General features: G+C 44.0%; 1 protein-coding gene across 1 annotated transcript; it reads left to right on the forward strand.

The window, feature by feature from the left end:
* On the forward strand, window positions 1-21,733 carry Dnajc8 (DnaJ heat shock protein family (Hsp40) member C8). The gene is made up of 9 exons (XM_090335459.1): window positions 1-92; window positions 4,088-4,189; window positions 7,044-7,100; window positions 12,997-13,063; window positions 13,629-13,723; window positions 15,276-15,347; window positions 17,033-17,124; window positions 19,614-19,689; window positions 21,268-21,733. Exons 1-9 carry the CDS (start codon window positions 18-20, stop codon window positions 21,388-21,390), a joined length of 759 nt encoding a protein of 252 aa, XP_090191585.1. The 5' UTR covers window positions 1-17; the 3' UTR covers window positions 21,391-21,733.

The raw sequence follows: 21,733 nt of genomic DNA on the forward strand, positions 1-21,733 counted from the left end.
GTGGCTAGCCGGGGAAAATGGCGGCTTCGGGGGAGAGCGGGGCTTTGGGCGGCGGCAGCACGGAGGAAGCATTTATGACCTTCTACAGTGAGGTAAACACACCGCGAATATTAGTGGTTCCGGGACGACGCCTCTCGGGCCTGCTTTCCCACTGGGCGGAGGCAGTAGGCCTCCAGGCCTGGACCGTTGGCCGGGTTCCTCCGGCCTGGGCCTTTGAAGCCGCGGGGGCTGAGGGTGAGCGCACCACCCCCTGAGGGCTGCCGGGGGTCCTCAAGTAACAAAAGACGAGTGTGTGTGGAGGGGTGGAGGGCGATCTCGAGTGTGGCGGGGGCGGTGTCTCAGGCCCGGGAGTCGCCGGACTGCGGGCCTGCTGGGCCCCTGGTGGGGATGACTTGAGGCCGACCCCATTCCCATCTAAACAGAAGTGCTCTCCTCCGCCCAGAACTGTGTGCTCTCGGCTGTTCGTGAGACTCCCCGACGCTAGGTACGGAGCACCCGCGCTTTACAGATGGTGGACCTTGAGGCAGAGGGAGGTGAAGCAGTTGGGCGTCCTGAGGGCACTTTAGGACCGGAGCAAGCTTGGTCTCAACTTTTGTATACTGTTGCTTCTCTCAGGGCCTTAGTATTCTGTAGCTCTTCACTAAATAAGTGTTGCGGAAATGAATAGAGTGACAGTAAAGCTGGAGGCAGGCCCTTCACTTCCATTGCAGGGCAGTTGACCTGACTTGGATTGGATTATTATTATTATTTTTATTTTTTTGAGCCAGTCCTGGGGCTTGAACTCAGGGCTTGGGCTCTGTCCTTGAGCTTTTTTTTTTTTTTCCCTCAAAGCTAGAGCTCTACCACTTGAGCTACAGCACCACTTCTGGCCTTTTCTGTGTATGTGGTACTGAGGAATCGAATCCAGGGCTTCATGTGTGATAGCCAAGCACTCTCCCACTAGGCTAAATTCCCAGCTATAGTGATTGTGATTTTGATTTTTTTTTTTGGGGGGGTGCTGGTCCTGGGGCTTGAACTCAGTGCCTGCGCACTGTCCTTGAGCCTTGCTCAAGGCTAGTGCTCTACCACTTGAGCCACAGTACCATTTCCAGCTTTTTCTGTGTATGTGGTACAGAGGAATTGAACCTTGGGTCTTTGTGCTTGCTAGCCAAGCACTGTACCACTAGGCCAAACTCCCGGCCCAGTGATTGTGGTTTTGAAGAATGAATATGAGCTACATCCAACTGAGCTCAACAGACTGTGAGCTACTTAGAATTAATAGAATCATGACATATTCATCTGCTTGCTTCATAGTACTTCCATATTATTAAATTTAAAGGTGAGGATTACTGCATCCAATGTAGTCTCTTTTGCAGTAATTGAAAGTGTTGATGTTCTGGTACTCAACTTTATTGGTTTCTAATGACTCAGCAGTTATAGTGGAACTTATTACTGGGGCTTGATGTTTCACTTGGCCTCTTTGCTTAAGGCTGGCGCTCTACTACTTGAGCCACACCTTCACTTCTGGTTTTTTGGTTAATTGGAGATAAGAGAGATACGGGTTTCCTGGATTTTTCTGCCCAGCAGGCTTCAATCCTTGATTCTCAGATCTCAGGCTCCTAGGATTACAGGTGGAAGCCACCAGTGCCCAGATTCATCTCTGTATTGAAACACACACACACAAAACCTTTTTTGAATTGAAATGGAGAAAGTTCCTAAGAAAAGACTTCAGTCATTACTGGACCACTGTTTGTTGAACACTTGCCAAGTTTTCTGTGTTCTCATGGTGCTGGGAATACTATGGTAAAGCACAGAGGAAAAACTCCCAACTTCAGAGAGCTTGCATTTTAGGCTTTTTTTTTTTTCCGTCCTTGGGCTAGAACTCAGGACTGGAACACAGTCCTTCAGCTTTCTTAAAGCGAGAGCTCTACACTTAAGCTACAGCAACACTTGGGCTTTTTCTATGTATGTGGTACCCAGGAATCAAACCTGGATCTTAGTGCCTGCTAGGCAAGCACTCTACCACTACACCAAACTCTGGCCCTGGATCTTGCTTTTTTTTTCTTTTTTTGGGGGGGTCTTGAACTCTGGGCCTGGGCTATGTCCCTGAGCTGTATCCCAGGTAGCATCAAGAAGTGGTAATCCTTGGTAGGGAAAGGAAGTCTGGGAAGAAGGTTAGATAGTGTTCTGGAAGAGACTGTGCTATTATATTTTATTTTTTTTTTGCCAGTCCTGGGTTTGAGCTCAGGGCCTGAGCACTGTCCTTGGACTTTCTCAAGGCTAGAGCTCTACCACTTGAGCCTCAGCACCACTTCCGGCTTTTTTCTATGTATGTGGTACCGAGGAATCGAACCCGGGTCTTCATGCATGCTAGGCAAGCACTTTAACCACTAGGCCAAACTCCTGGCCCCAAGACTGTGCTATTTTAAAAGGACGAGTTTAGAAGGCATGGCTTTTTATTTATTTGTTTATTTTACTTTATTTATTTTTGTGGGTCATGGGACTTGAACTCTGCCTGGGCCCTGTCTCTGAGCTCTTCAGCTCAAGGCTACCACGGCTACCCTTGAGCCAAGCCCCACTTCCTGTTTTCTTAAGGTTAATTGGAGATAAGAGCCTCAGGTCCTTTTGTGCCTGGGCTGGCTTTGAACTTTGATCCTCAGATCTCAGCCTCTTGAGTAGCTAGGATTACAGTCATGAGCCACTGTGCCAGGCTGGCATGGCCTTTTATATTAGTCAAATTCTTTTTTTTTTTTGCCAGTCCTGGGACTTGAGCTCAGGGCCTGAGCACAGTCCTTGAGCTTTCTCAAGGCTAGATCTCTACCACTTAAGCCATAGCACCATTTCTGACTTTTTCTTTGTATGTGGTACTGAGGAATCAAACCCTGGTCTTCATGCTTTCTATGCAAGTACTCTACCACTAGGCCAAACTCCCTGCCTCTGAGCTCTAACTCATTTTGGCCACAGGACCACTTCTGGTTTTCTGGTGGTTAACAGTGGTACCAACCATGTTTTCCTGGGAATACCTGGTATTTCTTTTCCTTGCCATTCTTTTGAGGACAAAGGTCCCCCTCCCTTTTCCCCAAATTCTAGTATTAGAGTTAGGAAGGTGGTTTTTCTCCTTAACACAGTGCTTTTTATGGTTTTTTGTTTTGTTTTGTTTTGTTTTAAATTTTTTTGCCAGTCCTGGGGCTTGAACTCAGGGCCTGAGCACTGTCCTTGGGTTTTCTCAAAGCTAGAGCTCTACCACTTGAGCCACAGCATCACTTCTGGCTTTTTCTCTGTGTATATGGTACTGAGAAATCGAGCCCAGGGCTTTGTGCATGCTGGGCAAGCACTCTATTACTAGGCCAAACTCCCAGCCCCAGTTGACTTTTTGGCTGTAATGAGGGTTGCCCTCAGAGCTTTTGAATATGTTAGGTAAGTGATCTACTAACAGTGAGTTATGCTGCGAAAGTCAGTTAATATCTTTTTCTTTTTGGCAAGTCCTGAAGCTTGAACTCAGGACCTGGTGACTGTCCTTGGGCTTACTCAAGGCTAGCACTCTTCCACTGGAGCCACAGCACCACTTCCGGCCTTCTCTGTATGTGATACTGATGACTCGAATCCAGAGCTTTGAGCATTCTAGGAAAGCACTCTACCACTAGGCCTCACTCCTGGCCCTCAGTTAACTTCTTTAGACCTTAGTTTTCTTATGGGGACAGTAGTAATATCTACCAGAGAGGATTTCTGAAATGAATAAATACATGTAAGGTTTTAATATTATTAAAATTGTCAAGTGGTAACTGTTGTAATTATTCCTCATATATTTATGTCTTGCACATGAGAGACAATTATTTGCTGAACATGTCAATTATTATTATTAGACATTTAGTTTATTATTGGGCTTTAACTAATTTTTTTCCCCCTAGTTTCAGGGCTTGTGCTCAGGGCCTGGGACACTTTTTGCTCAAAGCTAGCACTCAGCCACTTGCTACAGTGCCACTTCTGGCTTTTTCTGTGTATAAGGTTCTGAGGAATTGAACCCAGGGCTTCATGCATGCTTAGGCGAGCACTCTACCACGAGACTACACTCCCGGCCTGGAACTAATGTTTTTAATCTTAATTTTAGGTGAAACAAATAGAGAAGAGAGACTCCGTTCTAACGTCTAAAAATCAGATTGAAAGATTGACCCGGCCTGGTTCATCTTATTTCAATTTGAACCCATTTGAGGTGAGTTAACTATTGTTGCAACCCTGGATGGAGAGCCTTTCATGTCTGCAGGGAAATTTGTGCTAGAACACACCTAATTAGCATCAGTTGGAATTGAGAAAATTGGTGGACTTGGAATTTGCACAATAAGTACTTCGTCTTTAAGAAAGCATAAGAGTCAATGTAATTTTAGCTGTGCAGGAGGTTGAGATCTGAGGATCACAGTTCAGAGATAGCCTCGAAAGGAAAGTCTGGGATATACTCATCTCTAACCTGCAAAAAGCTGAGAGTAGAGGTGTGGCTCAAGTAGTAGAACACCAAGCTTGAGTGAAAAAACTAAAGGATAGCTCTCAGGCTCTGAGTTTAAGCCCCAGTATCAACACAAAGGAAAAAAAAAAAAGAGGACATCTGCTATCCTATTGACCAAGAGGGGTGATTGGGCTGATCTGGCTAGCTAAGGCAGCTGTGTCCTTCCTCCTTCCACGTTCCTTCCTCCAGAAGCTATGTGCCTGATCAAAAAGAAGGAGCTTCCTTATAAACATATTCATCTTTTTTTCTCTGCTTTCCTCCCTGGGCTGGTTTCAAACCTTTAGTTCTGAGATCTGAGCATTGGGCTTCAAAGCCAACTAAAGTAGGAAAGTACATGTGACTTTTTTTCCCCACCCCCAGGTGTTGGGCCCAGGTGTTGTCCCTGAGCTTCTCAGGCTCAAGGCTAGCATTCTATCACTTGAGACACAATGCCACTTTTGGCTTTTTTTCTGCGATTAATTGGAGATAAGAGTCTCACAGATTTTCCTATTCAGGCTGGCTTTGAACTGTGATCCTCAGATCTCAGCCTACTAAAGAGGCTAGGATTATAAGCATGAGCCACCAATGCCTGGCTAAGTCTGTGAGACTTTTTTTTTTTCCTCCAATAAACTCTCAGAAAAGCTTGAAGTGGAGATGTGGCTCATGTGGCTCAGCAAGCCTGAACAGAGACAGCACCCAGGCCATGCGTTCAAGTCGTAGGACACACAAAAATCAATAAAACCCAAACCATATATCTCTAGGGCTAGAGATGTAAGTTAGTGATATGCCCTTGGCCCTGGATTCAGTTTCAGCATCACAAAAACAAACATGTCTGTGGATTGTGTGAGTGTGTGTGTGTGGGGGGGGGGGGGGGGTCATGGGTCTGGAACTCATCCTGGGTGTTGTCCCTGAGCTCTTCAGCTCAAGGTTAGCGCCTTTCTCCTGGGCCTGGGTGGTATCTCTGAGCTCTTCATTCAGCTCAAGGCTACCACCCTACCCTTGAGCCAAGCCCCACTTATCATTTTGTGCCTGGGCTGGTTTTGAACCTTGATCCTCAGATCTCAGCCTCCTGAGTAGCTAGGACTATAGGCGTGAGTCATGGCACCTGGGTTGTCTGTAGAGTTTTTTTTTTTTTTTAATTAATTTTATTATTTTCTTTTGCCAGTCCCGGGCTTGAGCTCAGGACCTGAGTGCTGTCCTTGGGTTTTCTTAAGGCTAGAGCTCTACCCTTGAGCTACAGTACTACTTCCAGCTTTTTTCTGTGTATGTGGTACTGAGGAATTGAACTGGGTCTTCGTGCATGCCAGACAAGCACTCTACTACTAGGCCAAACTCCTGGCCCCACTGTCCTTGGGCCTTCCCATGTGAGCCATAGCACCACTTCTGGCTTTTTGTATGTATGTAGTACTAAGGAATCTAACCTGGGAACCCCAGATCTCAGCCTCCTGAGTAGCTAGGATTGCAGGCGTGAGCCACAGCACCTGGCTGCCCTGAGCTTCTTCTGCTCAAGGCTAACATTCTATCACTTGAGCAACAGCACCACTTTTGACTTTTTCTGTTTATATAGAGCTGAGGAATTGAACCCAGGGGCATCATGCATGCTAGGCAAGCATTCTACTTTTTTTTTTTTTTTTGCCAGTCCTGGGCTTGGGCTCAGGGCCTGAGCACTGTCCTTGGACTTTCTCAAGGCTAGAGCCTCAGCACCACTTCTGGCTTTTTTCTATGTATGTGGTACCGAGGAATCGAACCCGGGTCTTCATGCATGCTAGGCAAGCACTTTAACCACTAGGCCAAACTCCCGGCCCCAAGCACTCTACTTTTATGCCACATTCTGAAGCCATCTTTACAGTTTTGTTTGTTTTTGTCATGGAACTTGAACTCAGAGCCTGTGCACTGTCCTGAGCTCTGCAGCTCAAGGCTAGTGCCACTGCACCACTTCTTCTATTTCCGGTTTTCTGGTGGTTAATTGGAGATAAGAGACTCAGTGGCTTTCCTTTCCAGGCTAGCTTTGGACTGGCTTTGAACAGGGATCCTCAGATCTTAGCCTTTTGAATAGTTAGGATTACAGGCGTAAGCCACCATGCCTGGCTCTTTGCAATTTTTTTTTTTTTCCTGCCAGTCCTGGGGCTTGAACTCAGGGCCTGAGCACGGTCCTTGGGCTTTTTCAGTGCTAGTGCTCTACCACTCGAGCCACACCATTTCTGGTCATTCTCCCTGCCATAGAAATGCCTTTTTTGTTGTTGTTGTTGTTGGTCATAGAACGTGGACTCTGGGCCTGGCTGCTGTCCCTGAGCTCTTCAGCTCAAGGCTATTACCCTACCCTTGAGCTACAGCACCACTTCCTCTTCACAGATTTTTTTTTTTTTTGACAGTCCTAGGGCTTGAACTCAGGGCCTGGGCACTGTCCTTGGATACTTTTTGTTCAAGGCTAGCACTCTACCACTTCAGCCACAGCCCCATTTCTGGCTTTTTTGAGTATGTGGTTCCAAGGAATGGAACCCAGGGTTTTGTACATGTTAGGCAAGCACTCTACCACTAGGCCATGCTCCCAGCCCTCTTTACAGTTTGTATCTTGATTTTTTTCTAGGTTCTTCAGATTGACCCTGAAGTGACTGATGAAGAAATAAAAAAGAGGTTTCGCCAGGTAAAGTACTATTTCCTTGTAATAGAGTTGAACCTTTTGTGAAGCATCTGATTTCCTTAGGACTCGGTACTTTGGGTCCAAAATCTAAGCTCATATTTCTCATAATGCTAAAGTAAATAAAACCTCCCACTGACATAAAATATCAAATGACTTAATTATCATAGCTTTCCTGTGAAGAGAATAGCTTTTATATTTAAACAGAATCTCTGGAGCCTTTTGATTAATGCACCAAAAAAACCCATACACCCATTGCTGGTCAGGGTGGCACAGGCTTGTAATACTAGCTACTCAAGAGGCTGAGATCTGAGGACTGAGGTTCAAAGCCAGTCCAGGACAAAAGGACCTGAGACTCTTTTTTTTTTTTTTTTTTTTTTGCCAGTCCTGGGCTTGAGCTCAGGGCCTGAGCACTGTCCTTGGACTTTCTCAAGGCTAGAGCTCTACCACTTGAGCCTCAGCACCATTTCTGGCTTTTTTCTATGTATATGGTACCGAGGAATTGAACCCGGGTCTTTGTGCATGCTAGGCAAGCACTCTACCACTAGGCCAAACTCCCGGCCCCGTGGACCTGACACTCTTAATTCCAGTTAATCTCAAGAAAACAGGAATTGGGGCTTGGCTCAAGGATAGGGCAGTAGCCTTGAGCTGAAGAGCTCAGGGATAGTGCCCAGGCTGAGATCAAGCCCCATGACTTCCCCCCCCATACCAAATAAATAAATAAATAAATAAATATATATATATATATATATATAAAATATACATATATTTGTTTTTTGGTGGGGAGAGGTGTGCTATCCCTGGGGCTTGAACTTAGGGCCTGGGTCCTGTATCTGAACTTAAGTATATATGGCTGGCTCTCTGCCACTTGAGCCACAGTTTTGCTTCTGGCTTTGGTGGTCAGTTATATGAGTTTCACAATTTTTTTTTTTTTAACATGTGCTAGCTTTGAACCAAGATCCTCAAATCTTAGCTTTTTGAATAGATGTGAGTCACTGGTTCCTGGCATCTTTTTTTTTTTTTTGCTTGTGGAGCTTGAACTCCTGGGCCTGGGCCTTGTCTCTTTGTCTCTTGAATTCTTCAGCTCAAGGCTAGTGCCCTTGAGCCACAACGCCACTTACTGTTTTCTGGCTGTCTAATTGGAGATAGGCGTCTCAGTCTCACCAACTTTTATGTCCGACCTGGCTGTGACCCAGATCTCAGCCTCCTGAGTAGCTAGGAATACAGGTGAGAGCCAACAGTGCCTGGCTTTTTTTTTTTTTTTTTTTTTCAAAACAAGCCTTCTGATATTTTATTACACAAGCCTTTTTATTAATCAAAAAGGTTCTTTGCTAGCAATTTATAGACCTCCTGCATCCTCAGCACACACAAGCAGCTTCCTATTTATATTTAGCCTTCTGACTCTGTGCTTGTGCCTTCAGCACTTTCTGCTCCTCAATAAGGAAAGCGTGCTTGATCCTGCCCCGGACACATTTGTCACACATGGAACCACCGTAGGCCCTGCTGACATGTTTATTTGTTTGTTTGTTTGTTTGTTTTTTGCCAGTCCTGGGCTTGAGCTCAGGGCCTGAGCAATGTCCTTGGACTTTCTCAAGGCTAGAGCTCTACCACTTGAGCCTCAGCACCACTTCCGGCTTTTTTCTATGTATGTGGTACTAAGGAATCGAACCTGGGTCTTCATGCATGCTAGGCAAGCACTTTAACCACTAGGCCAAACTCCGGGCCCATTTATTTGTTTTTGATAATCGCATGAGGACTTTAGGTCTCACAGCATGAACCCCCCGGAGTTAGCCTGGGTACACACCACAGGCAGATTTTAGTGCTTTCCTGACTTTTTTGGTGTAAAGGTAAACAATTCTATTGTCAGGGGTTCGGGACAGCCTGGTTTTGTTAGAGGCTGTGTTATAGGAAAGCCTACGGCGGTATGTTAATCGCTGGACCATTTTGATGTCCTCTAGACACGGTCCCCGGAAGAGAGAAAGCTGCCTGGCTTTTTTTTAACCTTCCCCATTTTCTTTCTTTTTTTTTTTCTGGTAATGATCTTTGAATTCAGGGCCTGGGAGCTGAGCTTTTATACTTAAGATTGATGCTCTAGGGGGGTGGGGGAGAGGGTAATGGGTACCAAGACATGTGAAAGGGTATCAATGTATGTGAATTAATGCACCTTCTGTCTGGCAAATATCATGTAACCCTTTTATTAATTACAATAAAAAATTAAAAAAAAAGATTGATGCTCTATCACTTGAGTTAACTGCTTCACTTCTGCCTTTTTGGTGGTTAATTGGATAGGAGTCTCAGATTTTACTGCATGAGGCTGGCTTCCAACCACAATCCTCAGATCTCAGACTATTGATTATGTAGGATTACAGGTATGGGGCACTGGTGTCTGGCTTTGTTGTTGTTGTTTTTGGTCTGGGGCTTATCCTGAACTTTCCACCTCAAGGATATGCCCTACCCTTTGGCTTGGGTGTTTCCTGAGCTCTTCAGCTCAAACCCACTGTCCTACCCCCTAGAGTCACAACACCACTTCCACTTGGGTTTTCTGGTGATTAATTGGAGATAAGAGTCTCTTGGGCTTTGCAGAACTCTGGCAGGCTTTGAACTGCAAGCCTCAGATCTCAGCCTCCAGAGTATCTGGGATTACAGGCATGAGTCACCTCGCTCCACTTATCTGGCCTTTCTTTTTTTTTTTTTTGGTGTGGGTTATGCTGCTTGAACTCAGCCTAAACGCTGTCCCAGAGCTCTTCAGCTCAAGGCTACTGTCCTACCCTTGAGCCAAGCCCCACTTCCCCTGTTCTAGAGATTGATTGTAGGTAAGAGTCTCGGGTACTTTTGTGCCTGGGCTGGCTTTGAACTTTGATCCTCAGATCTCAGCCTCCTGAGTAGCTAGAATTACAGGTGTGAGCCACTGCACCCGGGAAAATATGCAAGTTTTGTTTTTGTTTTGTTTTGTTTTCCAGAGCTGGGCCTTGAACTTGGGGCATGAGAGCTGTTCTTGGCCTTTCTCATGGCTAGAGCTCTACCACGTGAGCCACAGCACGACTTCAGGCTTTTCTTTTTTTTTTTTGGCCAGTCCTGGGCTTGAGCTCAGGGCCTGAGCACTGTCCTTTTACTGTCTCAAGGCTAGAGCTCTACCACTTGAGCCTCAGCACCATTTCTGGCTTTTTTCTATGTATGTAGTACTGAGGAATCAAACCTGGGTCTTCGTGCATGCTAGGCAAGCACTCTACAACTAGGCCAAACTCCTGGCCTTTTAATTAATTAATTTATTTTGTCAGTCCTGGGGCTTGAACTCAGGGACTGGATACTGTCCTTGGACACTTTTGCTCAAGGATAGTGCTCTGCCACTTGAGTCACAGCACCACTTCCTGCTTTTTCTTTGTATCTCGTTCTAGGGAATCAAACGCAGGGCTTCATGCATGCTAGGCAAGCACTATATTACTAGACTATGTTCCTGGTCCCCACTCATTTTTTTTTAATTTTGGTCAGGGGTCTTGTAACTGTCCCTCAACTCTGTAGCTCATGGCTAGCGCTCTACTACTTTTAGTAACATCACCACTTCTGGTTTTCTGGTGGTTAATTGGAGATAAGAGTTTCATGGACTTTAATGCACAGGCTGGCTTTAAACTCTGATCCTCAGATCTTGACCTCCTGAGTAGCAAGGATTATAGGCGTGAGCCACCAGCACCCAGCTTACCTTCCTCACTCTTGTCTAGGACTGAGATTTGAACTCAAGGCCTGGTGCTTTTCTATCTGGTGCTCGAGCCACAATTCCAACCTGGCTTTTTACTGGTTATTTGGAGATAGTCTTGAGGAATGAGGCTGAGATCCTCCAGATCTCACCCTTCAGAATAGCCATGATTATAGGCATGAACCACTAACCTTTTTCTTTCTCCCTCCTCCTGTCCCTCTGCCTCTCCCTCTCTCCTCTCCTTATGATTATTTTTGTTGGTTGTGGGGCTTGAACTTTGGGCCTGGGAGCTGTTCCTGAGCTTAATGCTTGTGCTGTCCCAACCATTTTGAGCACAGGGCTAGTCTCGTTTTCTGGAGATGAGTCTCATGGAGCCAGGTGAGGTGGCCTATGCCTGTAAATCTAGCTACTCAGGAGGCTGAGACCTGAGGATCATGGGGAGGGGCTCTTATCTCCAATTAACTGCCAGAAAACTGGTAGTGGCAAGTGGCGCTGTGGCTCAAGGTGTAGGGTAGTATCCTTGAGTTGAAGAGCTCAGGGACAACACCCAGGACCAGAGTTCAAGTCCCAGGACAAAAAAAAAAATGTCTCATGGACTTCCTTGCTTCAGCTGGCTTCCGGCTTTTTGAATTCTCATTCTCCTCCCTCTGAAGTACAGGCATTCCTCTGAAGTGCTACTATTATAGTGGTGTATTTTGTATTTTATATTTTGTGTGTGTGTGTGAATGTGTGTGAGATGTGGCTTGTACTCAGCCTGGACGCTATCCCTGAGCTCTTCAGCTCAAGGCTACTGCCCTGCTCCTGGGCCTGGGTGTTGTCTCTGAGCTTTTCAGCTCAAGGCTACAGCCGTATTTTTTTTTTTTTTTTTTTTTTTGCCAGTCCTGGGCCATGAACTCAGGGCCTGAGCACTGTCCTTGGACTTTCTCAAGGCTAGAGCTCTACCACTTGAGCCACAGCACCACTTCTGGCTTTTTTCTGTGTATGTGGTACCAAGGAATTGAACCCGGGTCCTTGTGCATGCTAGGCAAGCACTCTACCACTAGGCTAAACTACAGGCCCTACAGCCGTACTCTTGAGCCAAGCCCCACTTCCCATTAATTGGAGATAAGAGTCTCAGGTTCTGGGGCCAGGAGTTTGGCCTAGTGGTTAAAGTGCTTGCCTAGCATTCACGAAGACCCGGGTTCGATTCCTTGGTGCCACATACATAGAAAAAAGCTGGAAGTGGTGCTGAGGCTCAAGTGGTAGAGCTCTAGCCTTGAGAAAGTCCAAGGACAGTGCTCAGGCCCTGAGCTCAAGCCCAGGACTGGAAAAAAAAAAAGAAAAAGAAAAAAAAAAAAAGAGTCTCAGGTCCTTTTGTGCCTGGGCTGGCTTTGAACCTTGATCCTCAGATCTCAGCCTCCTGAGTAGCTAGTATTACAGATGTGAGCCATGGCGCCCAGCTGTATTTTGTATTTTCATTGGTACTAAATTCAAACTCCAGGGGCCTAGTGGTAGAGTGCTTGCCTAGCATGCACGAAGACCTGGGTTCGATTCCTCAGTACCACATACATAGAAAAAAAAAGCCAGGGCCGGGAGTTTGGCCGAGTGGTTAAAGTGCTTGCCTAGCATGCATGAAGACCCGAGTTCGATTCCTCGGTACCACATACATAGAAAAAAGCCAGAAGTGGTGCTGAGGCTCAAGTGGCAGAGCTCTAGCCTTGAGAAAGTTCAAGGACAGTGCTCAGGCCCTGAGCTCAAGCCCAGGACTGGCAAAAAAAAAAAAAAAAGCCAGAAATGGTGCTGTGGCTCAAGTGGTAGAGCTCTAGCCTTGAAAAAGCCCAAGGGCAGTACCAAGGCCCTGAGTTCAAGGCCCAGGACTGGCAAAAAAAAAAAAAAAAAAAAGCAAACTCCAATACTACCAAAGAAGAAGTAGAAATACTTTTTTTTTTTTTTTTTTGGTCAGTCCTGGGACTTGAACTCAAGGCACTGCCTTTGGGCTTTCTCAAGGCTAGAGCTCTGCCCCACTTTGAATCACAGCACCACTTCTGGCTTTTTTTTCTGTGTAGGTGGTACCTGAGGAGTCGAACCCAGGGCTTCGTGCATGCTAGGTGAACACTCTACCATTAGGCCATGCTCCTGGCCCTGAATGAATACTTTTGCCAGTCATCTATGTCCAAGATACATCAATAACAATTGATAAAGTTTTTTTTTTTTTTTTTTTTTTTACTGCAGTTATCCATATTGGTGCATCCTGACAAAAATCAAGATGATGCTGATAGAGCCCAAAAGGCTTTTGAAGGTATTTGTAAATTGACCTCCTTTTCAGGAATGTATTTTGAATGCTTGGGGCTCCCTGTTGCCCTAGATGAAGTAAAAAGTGGTCATGAAGAAGGTCTGGATTTCGGTGTAACCATTGGTTAAGCAGTGTTGCTGTGTTAAGAAGTAAATCTTGGGGACTGGGGTGTATGTCTGTGATAGAGTACTTGCCTGGCATGCATGATATATGGATTTGATGCCTAGTACCACAAAAAAGGAAAAATAAAGTAGATTTTTACCTTGTTCAATTTTTATGTGCTATAAGGTCTTTATTTTTTCCTTTCAACCAAAATCAGAAATGTATTATCACTGAATCAAATCCAAAGGTAGTAGATTGAGCCCAGAGTATATATTTAATTTTTTCCATGGTCTTCAAGGTCATTGCTATAGTTGTATGCTTTTCTTTAAAGAATTAGCTTAACAAGCATAAATAATATAACAAAGTAGGGAATGCTTTTGGACAGCGCAAGCCTCTTACGCTGCCTGAGTATAGTTCAGACTTTCAGAGGGTGTTTGCAGAAACAGTTAATTTCGATGTTTTGCATTAGCCGTGGACAAAGCTTACAAGTTGCTACTGGATCAGGAACAAAAGAAGAGGGCCCTGGATGTAATTCAGGCAGGAAAAGAATACGTGGAACACACTGTAAGTATTTATAGCTCTGCTGTGTTTACAGGAAGTACCAGCAGGCCTTGGGCACCTTGTAGAAGGGTAAATGTAACATTCTACATACCAGTGTAACTATGGCCTTTACCACTTTGCTGTGGTGAATGTGAGTAGTGTTTGTGTAGAGGAGTGGCTTAGAACACTGCTCCCTTTACCCTGCCACTCCTGTGCTGTGACTGAGTGCCCTTGCACTCCTCTGAACACATTTTGCAATAAAAATGGAGCCCTGTGGTGGTGACGCTTCATTTCTGTTTAGGCAAAGGGTTTGGCATAAAGGCTTAAGAAAGGTTGGAGAGAGGATATGTGTAAGCCACCACCACAACAAAAAGATAGGCCTCTGGTTATATTAATAACAGAGTTGGGAAGGACCCAATTGAAAGAAGTTTAGTTATAGATGGTACTTTGTTTCATTGCTCTTCTAAAGGGTGGGAAATGACTTGTTTGTGGGAGAAAAGTTTTTTTTTTCTGTTTTGCTTTTAAATACTAAGTTTTTGCTATGTAGCGCAGGCTAGCTTTGAATTTGTGATCCTTTTGACTTAGCTTCCTGAGTGTAATGATAACAGATGTGTGATAGCATACTTGTCTAGGAAGCTTCTGTTTTAGTTTTTTTCATTTGTTGAGCCACTAATCTCAAAGCCATCTATCTGAACTGTTTCAGTGGTGAGTGAATATAGATACCTCTTTCTTTTAAAGAGCTATGGGATCTGAAATAGAAGTTTATAACCACAAATAATAGTGACAGATCAGATTAGATAAGGAAAATGAGCATAAAAGAAAAGAGAGGGCATATTGTTTCTTGGTAGGTGTATGAAAATGGCATTTGGTGCAGTCCTTGTTTGGTAGAAATCAGGAAAGTTCATGACTTTTCTTAAATTGTGGTGTTTGTTTATAAGGAAGTCATCCTTAGACATCTTGACCACAGGGTGGCAGCAGAGACTTTCTAAACTTGGAAAGTACTTGGCTTTTTCATGGTGTAATATGTTCTTCAATGTAGTATTAATCTTTTGTGAATGGTTATATTTATCTATTTTTTAATCTCAGTAGTGCTCAGTGTTAAAAATATCAGTTAATATGATGTTAAAATTTTTGGTTTCAGGAAGTTTCACAGTGAAAATGATGAAGTTGTAGAAATGTCCGAAAAACACTAATTATACTTAATGTCACAAAGTTTGTAGCTTCTTCTAAAACTTGATAAATATATTTTCTTTGCTATAGGGATGTAACCACAGTCGAGAAAGATAAATGAGTAATCTGTTAACTGCATCTCAGGCTGTTTGGATCTGGCTTGGGGATAGCCCCCACTGCTTCCTTCTCATTCTTCCCGGGAGAGTGGGCTGTAGATGAGGTTAGACAAGGACCCGCACCCATGCTTCCTCCTTTCCCTTGGTTGCATTGCTGGGTTGTTTATTTTCTTTTGGGGGTTGGAGCGCATCAATACAAACTTTCGTTATGCTTGTACCTACAGAAAGTGTGCATATCGTATGTGTGCAAAGTGTGGGTGCTCATCTTTTGATGGAAAAATTCCTTTTAGGTGAAAGAACGGAAAAAACAATTAAAGAAGGAAGGAAAACCTACAAATGTGGAGGAGGATGATCCTGAGCTGGTGAGTTCAGTAGGGGAGGCCAGTTTTCCTTGTGTAATCTGATCTCTTTGGTAGGTCAAAGAGCATCCTAAAGAATGAGGAGTACACTGGGCACAGTGGCTCACACCTGTAATCCTAGCTACTCTGGAGGCTGAGATCTGAGGATCAAGGTTCAAAGCCAGCCCGCACAAAAAGACCTGACATTCTTATCTCCAGTTAACCTCTAGAAAATGGGGAGTGGGGCTTGGCTCAAGGATAGGGTGGTAGCTTTGAGCTGAAGAGCTCAGGGACATTGCCCAGGCCGAGTTCAAGCCCTCTGACCCACAAAAAAAAAGAAAAAAAGAAAGAGGAGTACATGCTAGAAAAACATATTCATAATTTTCTTTTTTTGTGTGATAACGGGGGTTTGACTTCTGCTTGCTTGCTTATTTGCTTGCTTGCTTTCTCTTATTGCCAGTTGTGGGGCTTCAACTTGAGGCCTTGAGCATTCCCCTTTCAAGGCTAGTGCTCTACCATTGAGCCACAGCACCACTTTTGGCTTTTTCTGTATATGTGGTACCAAGGATTCAAACCCAGTGCTTCATGAATGCTAGGTACGCACTCTACCACTAGGCCACATTCCTGGCCCATAAATTCTGTTTGCTTTCTAGGCTACTACTTCAGCAAAATCTCTAGCTTTGCATTTTGCTGATTATGTTAGAGTCCAGTGAACTCTTCTTCTGCATGGACTGGCCTTGAAATTATCCTCAGATGTGTGTCAGGAATTAGATTAATTGTGAAAAGGAAAGTTGTTCCAAAGCTAGTTAATGGACAGTGGTAACTTGGGCTATAATTCCTCTATGATAGCATCTTTCTAGTATAATAAGTGCTTGATCTTTTATAAAAATTTTTATTTTATTTATTTTAACAGTCCTGGAGCTTGAACTCAAGGCCATTGTCCTTCGACACTTTTTGTTCAGCGTTAGCACTCTGCCACTTGAGCCACAGTGCCACTTCCAGCTTTTTCTGTGTATGTGATTCCAGGGAATCGAACCCAGGGCTTCATGCATGCTAGGAGAGCATGCTACTACTACTAGGCCACACTCCCGGCCTGATCTTTATTTATTTATTTATTTATTATTTTTTTGTCAGTCCTGGGGCTTGAGCAAGCCTAAGTTTAATTCCTAGTACTGCCAAGAAAATAAAAAAGGCAGAGTTTTAGCTGGGCACCAATGGCTCATGCTTGTAATCCTAATTACTAAGGAGGCTGAGATCTGAGGATCAGGGTTCAAAGCAAGTTGGGCAGGAAAGTCTGTGAGACTCTTATCTGTGGTAAACTACTCAAAAAAGCTGAAAGTGGTATGTGGCTCAAGTGACACTAGAACACTAGCATTGAACACAAAGAGATTTAGGGATTGGCCAAAAAAAAGTTATGGACTTTTCTGCCTGGGCTGGCTTTGAACTGCAGTTCTCAGTAACCTAGGATAAGAGTGTGAGCTACCAGTGCCAGTTGAATTTTTCTTTTTACTTTAGCTTTTCACCAGATCCAGGATCCTGTGTCCTGTTTATGTAGGAGAAGTAGCTAGAGCTAATGAGAGAGCAGTCATTAAGTGGTTCTCATTGAAGAATACTTTCTTATGCTTTTGTCTTGAGCTTTCAAGTTCAAGTACTTGATTCACAGTTGCAGGCAAATATTTACTTTTCTTTTGTCCTTAATTTTCTTGTAGTTCAAACAAGCAGTATACAAACAGACCATGAAACTCTTTGCTGAGCTGGAAATTAAAAGGAAAGAGAGAGAAGCCAAAGAGATGCATGAAAGGTACACATCTGTATATTTGTTTAGACCCTATCTATCTAATTACCTGCTATGGATCTCTGGGGATTTTCATAATGAAGAAATTGGCTGGTATGTCCATGGAAGACACTTAAGTTATCTGAAAGAGTTGAGCTTTTGAATCACCTGGGTGAGAAGTTTCTATTTGAGTTCTGGGAAATACTGAATATATCTAGCCTGAGCGAGTTCATTTATACTCATGAGGGCTGTGTATTCTGAATTTCTAAAACCTAGAGGCTTCTACTTGAGTAGTATTGCATAGTGAGATCACTTACAAAATATTGTAGTTCTCGGGCCGGGAGTTTGGCCTAGTGGTTAAAGTGCTTGTCTAGCATGAATGAAGACCCGGGTTCGATTCCTCGGTACCACATACATAGATAAAAGCCGGAACTGGTGCTGAGGCTCAAGTGGTAGAGCTCTAACCTTGAGAAAGTCCAAGGACAGTGCTCAGGCCCTGAGCTCAAGCCCAGGACTGGCAAAAAAAAAAATATTGTAGTTCTCTTGATAATTTCCTTGGTCAGAGAAAATAAATTTAGGGAGTTGGGGAGTTGCTAAAGTCCTAGAGTACTTGCCTAAGGGCCCAAGTTTAGTCCCTAATTCCATTACAGAGTAAAAAGAGAAGATAAAGAAATACTGAATTTAGTTTACTTGATTTCTGTATTTTGTATTATTTCTGTTGTTGTTTTGCAGCACTTAGGTTTTTTACTCAGGGCCTTACATTTGCTTGCTTAGTTGGTGCTCTACCACTTGAGCCTTACCTCTAACTCTGTTTTTGCTGATTGTTTTGGAGATGAGTCATATCTGCTTGCATTTGGCCTTGAATCTTTTTTTTTTTTTTTGCCAGTCCTGGGCTTGAGCTCAGGGCCTGAACACTGTCCTTGGACTTTCTCAAGGCTAGAGCTCTACCACTTGAGCCTCAGCACCACTTCTGGCTTTTTTCTATGTATGTGGTATCGAGGAATCGAACCCGGGTCTTCATGCATGCTAGACAAGCACTTTAACCACTAGGCCAAACTCCCGGCCCTTGGCCTTGAATCTTGATCTCAGTCTTCTGAATAGCTACAGTTTTAGGCATGAGCCACTTGTGCCCAGCTATATTTTGTACACTGAATGGTGTTTAGCAATACATATATTTTCCTAGTTGAGGTTATATGAAAAATCCTTATTTTAAGGTTGAGTTTTCTTTTTTTTCTTTTTGTTAATTGTAATTAATAGAAGGGTTACATTATATTCACCAGATAGAAGGTGCATTACTTCACAAACATTGATACTCTTTCTCATGACATGGTCCCCATTTCCTTCCCCCCAAGGTTGAGTTTTATTTAGAGGTCCTCTTAAAACTGCCTTTTTTTGTGTGGGTGTTGTCCCTGAGCTCTTCAGCTCAAGGCTGGTGCTTTACCACTTTGAGCCACTGCACCACTTCCAGTTTTCTGCTGGTTCCTTGGAGATAAGGGTGTCAAAGACTTTCATGTGTGGGCTGGCTTTGAACCCCAGTCCTCAGATCTCAGCCTCCTTAGTAACTAGGATTACAAGCATGAGCCACTGGTGCCCGGCTAAAACTCTTGCCTTTTTTAGTTTCTTGGCAGTACTAGGAATTAAACTCAGGCTTGCAAAGCAGGCACTCTACCACTTGAACCATACTTCCAGCTCCTTTATGCTGTGGGTGTTTATTTTTGCCAGTCCTGGGGCTTGAACTCAGGGCCTGGGTGCTCTGAGCCTGAGCCTCTATGCTCTATCACTTGAGCCACAGCACCACTTCTGCCTTTTTCTGTTTGTATGGTACTGAGGAATTGAATCCAGGTTTCATATATGCTAAGAAAACACTCTACCATTAAGCCACACTCTCAGCTCTTGCCCTTTTTTTTTTTTTTTTTTTTTTTTTTGGTCAGTTGTAGGTCTTGAACTCTGGACCTGGGCACTATCCCTCACCTCTTCAACTCAAGGCTAGCATTCTACCACAGTGCCACTTCTGTTTTCTGGTGGTTAATTGGAAATAAAAGTCTCAAGGACTTTCATGTCCAGCCTAGCTTTGAACCTTGATCCTCAGATCTCACCCTCCTGAATAGCTAGGATTATAGGTATGAGCTACTGGTGCCCTGTACCATATGCTTTCTAGTAGGTGTTCTGTAGTTGAGCCACAGATCAGCCCTTTTCTTCACTGGTTATTTTTTGAGATAGTGTATCACTTCCTATTCAGGTATGTGCCTGGATAATGATCTATTTCAATTTTTTTCCATAATAGCTGGAATGACAGGCACTATAGCTAGCTTCTTCCGTTGAGATAGAATCTAGTGAACTTGTATGTCTGGGCTGGTGCTTGAGCCAGCAATTTTTCTGTCTCAGTCTTCCAGTGCTGGGGTTATGTCTGTTCTGCTATATCCTTAATTGACTTTACATGTTTGCTTCTGTGGGCCATATCTTTTAACTAACACAATCTGTGTGATATAGATAATAAAGCTGACTTTTTCTCCTAGAAAACGACAAAGGGAAGAGGAAATTGAAGCTCAAGAAAAAGCCAAACGAGAAAGGGAATGGCAGAAAAACTTTGAGGTAAATTGGCAAGGTGGCCAGCGATTCTTCTTCTAGAGTGAGTGTTGGTGCTAGGCATTCCCAGAGCTGGCTGGGCAGAGAGGATAGCCAGACTTGCAGAAGAATGGTGGGGACTAGATGTTGCATCCATACCTGCTTCTGTCTTCTGTAGACTCCCTTGCCCTGGCAAGGATTTTTTTTTTTTTTTGGTGGGTCATGCGGTTTGAACTTAGCCTGGGCGGTATCCTTGAGCTTTTGAGCCAAGCCCCACTTCCCATTTTCTGGGAGTTAATTGGAGATAAGAGTCTCAGGTCCTTTTGTGCCCAGGCTGGCTTTAAACCTTGATCCCCAGCCTCCTGAGTAGCTAGGATTATAGGCGTGAGCCACTGTATCCAGCCCTGGCAAGAATTTTGTGAAAATACTGGACCCAAATGGTACAGGAATTGTGGGGAACAACTGTATATTTAATTAAGAAGCGAACTAGAATAGCAGCCTCCTTAGAGGGCCACTAGTAGAAACTGAGGCTTTGTGATTTTTCTTTTTCTTTTTTGATGGTACTGAAATGTTAAGCTTAGAGCTTTGTACTTGCTTATTAGATGGGCATTCCAGAAGTTTGAGCCTTTTTTTTTTTTGCCAGACCTGAGCTTGAGCTCAGGGCCTGAGCACTGTCCTTGGATTTTCTCAAGGCTAGAGCTCTACCACTTGAGCCTCAGAACCATTTCTGGCTTTTTTCTATGTATGTAGTACCAAGGAATTGAACCTGGGTCTTCATGCATGCTAGGCAAGCACTCTACCACTAGGCCACACTCCTGGCCCCAAGTTTGAGACTTTTGGAGTTGATTCTTACATAACCTGGTTATGTCTTTTTAGTTGTTTGATTTATCTTCTAGATTGTAGCAATGTTTAGTCTTTTTTTTTTTTTTCCTGTACAGGAGTTTGAACTCTGCCGCACACTTGCTAGGCTGGTCCTCTAATTCTGCCTTTTACTGGTTATTTTAGGAGATAATAATTTAGTAAACTTTTGGTCCAGGTTGGCTTTAACCATAATCCTTCAGATTTCAGCCTCCTGGGTGACTGGAATTACAAGTATAAGCCTCCAGTGTCTAGCTCACAGGTGGCTTTGGGGCATCCATCCAACTTTTGGGAGGCAGGAGATATATTGGAAAGAGTAGCTATACTGCTGGCTAGCTGTCTGAGAAAATGATTTAAGTTCTCTGAACTTTAGTATTCTATCCTTTGTGAAATGCTAATTACAGTATATACATTCAAACCAGCCTTTCATGAGCATTAGAAATAACATGTTAGGGTTAGCTCAGTGGTAGAGCCCTTGCCTAGCAGGATCCCCAGCACCACAAAGCGAACAAAAGGAGGATCTTGCCAAGAGGTCTCCTGCAGGTGGGACCATGTTGTGGTTTTACTCATGTTGTCCCCTTTCAAACTGTGTTGAGAGGTGATGTTAAACATCCTTGAGCACTTGGAGGTGGGAGAAAAGCTCTTCTCTGTCTTGGTATGTTCCAGAACATGGAGCTGGAATGGATTTATAGATCCTCTTGTTAACCAGTCTCATCTCAAACTTCTGTTCCTTATTGTCTTTCTTAGGAAAGTCGAGATGGTCGGGTAGATAGCTGGAGAAATTTCCAAGCAAATACAAAGGGGAAGAAGGAGAAGAAAAATCGGACCTTCCTGAGACCACCAAAAGTAAAAATGGAGCAGCGCGAGTGACCACTGTGCCCTACTCCACCCTGGCACTTCCTTCCTGCTTTGAAGGACTTGTTCTCCCCTCCCCCTCCAACGTTAGAGTAGCATTTGCTTCTTAGTCCATTTTGTTTTCAATACAATTTGTTACCGATCAGAGTAATTGTTTTGTACATTGAATGAGGGCTTGGTTTTAACACCTTCCCTCCCTCCCTCCCCCCTCAGAGCAGAGGGACAGGGAAATGCCACTGCTGGCACTACCTTTTCCTTCACGGCCTGTAACCTACTATTTTGTACTTCACCTAATTGTGATGGCTAGAAAGTTCATGTATAGTTTCTGAAAATCATCCAATTAAACATACTGCTTACA

This window comes from Megascapheus bottae, chromosome 6, assembly GCF_031878675.1.
Source record: "Megascapheus bottae isolate mThoBot1 chromosome 6, mThoBot2.hap1, whole genome shotgun sequence".
In the NCBI taxonomy this organism is placed as follows: domain Eukaryota; kingdom Metazoa; phylum Chordata; class Mammalia; order Rodentia; family Geomyidae; genus Megascapheus; species Megascapheus bottae.

Bases quoted from the DNA above. Each gene is read 5' to 3' on its own strand.
- Dnajc8 (XM_090335459.1), top strand. From the start codon at position 18: ATGGCGGCTTCGGGGGAGAGCGGGGCTTTGGGCGGCGGCAGCACGGAG. The intron at 7,101-12,996 runs GTAAAGTACTAT...TTTTTACTGCAG, and splicing joins TAAAAAAGAGGTTTCGCCAG to TTATCCATATTGGTGCATCC. The intron at 19,690-21,267 runs GTAAATTGGCAA...TGTCTTTCTTAG, and splicing joins AATGGCAGAAAAACTTTGAG to GAAAGTCGAGATGGTCGGGT.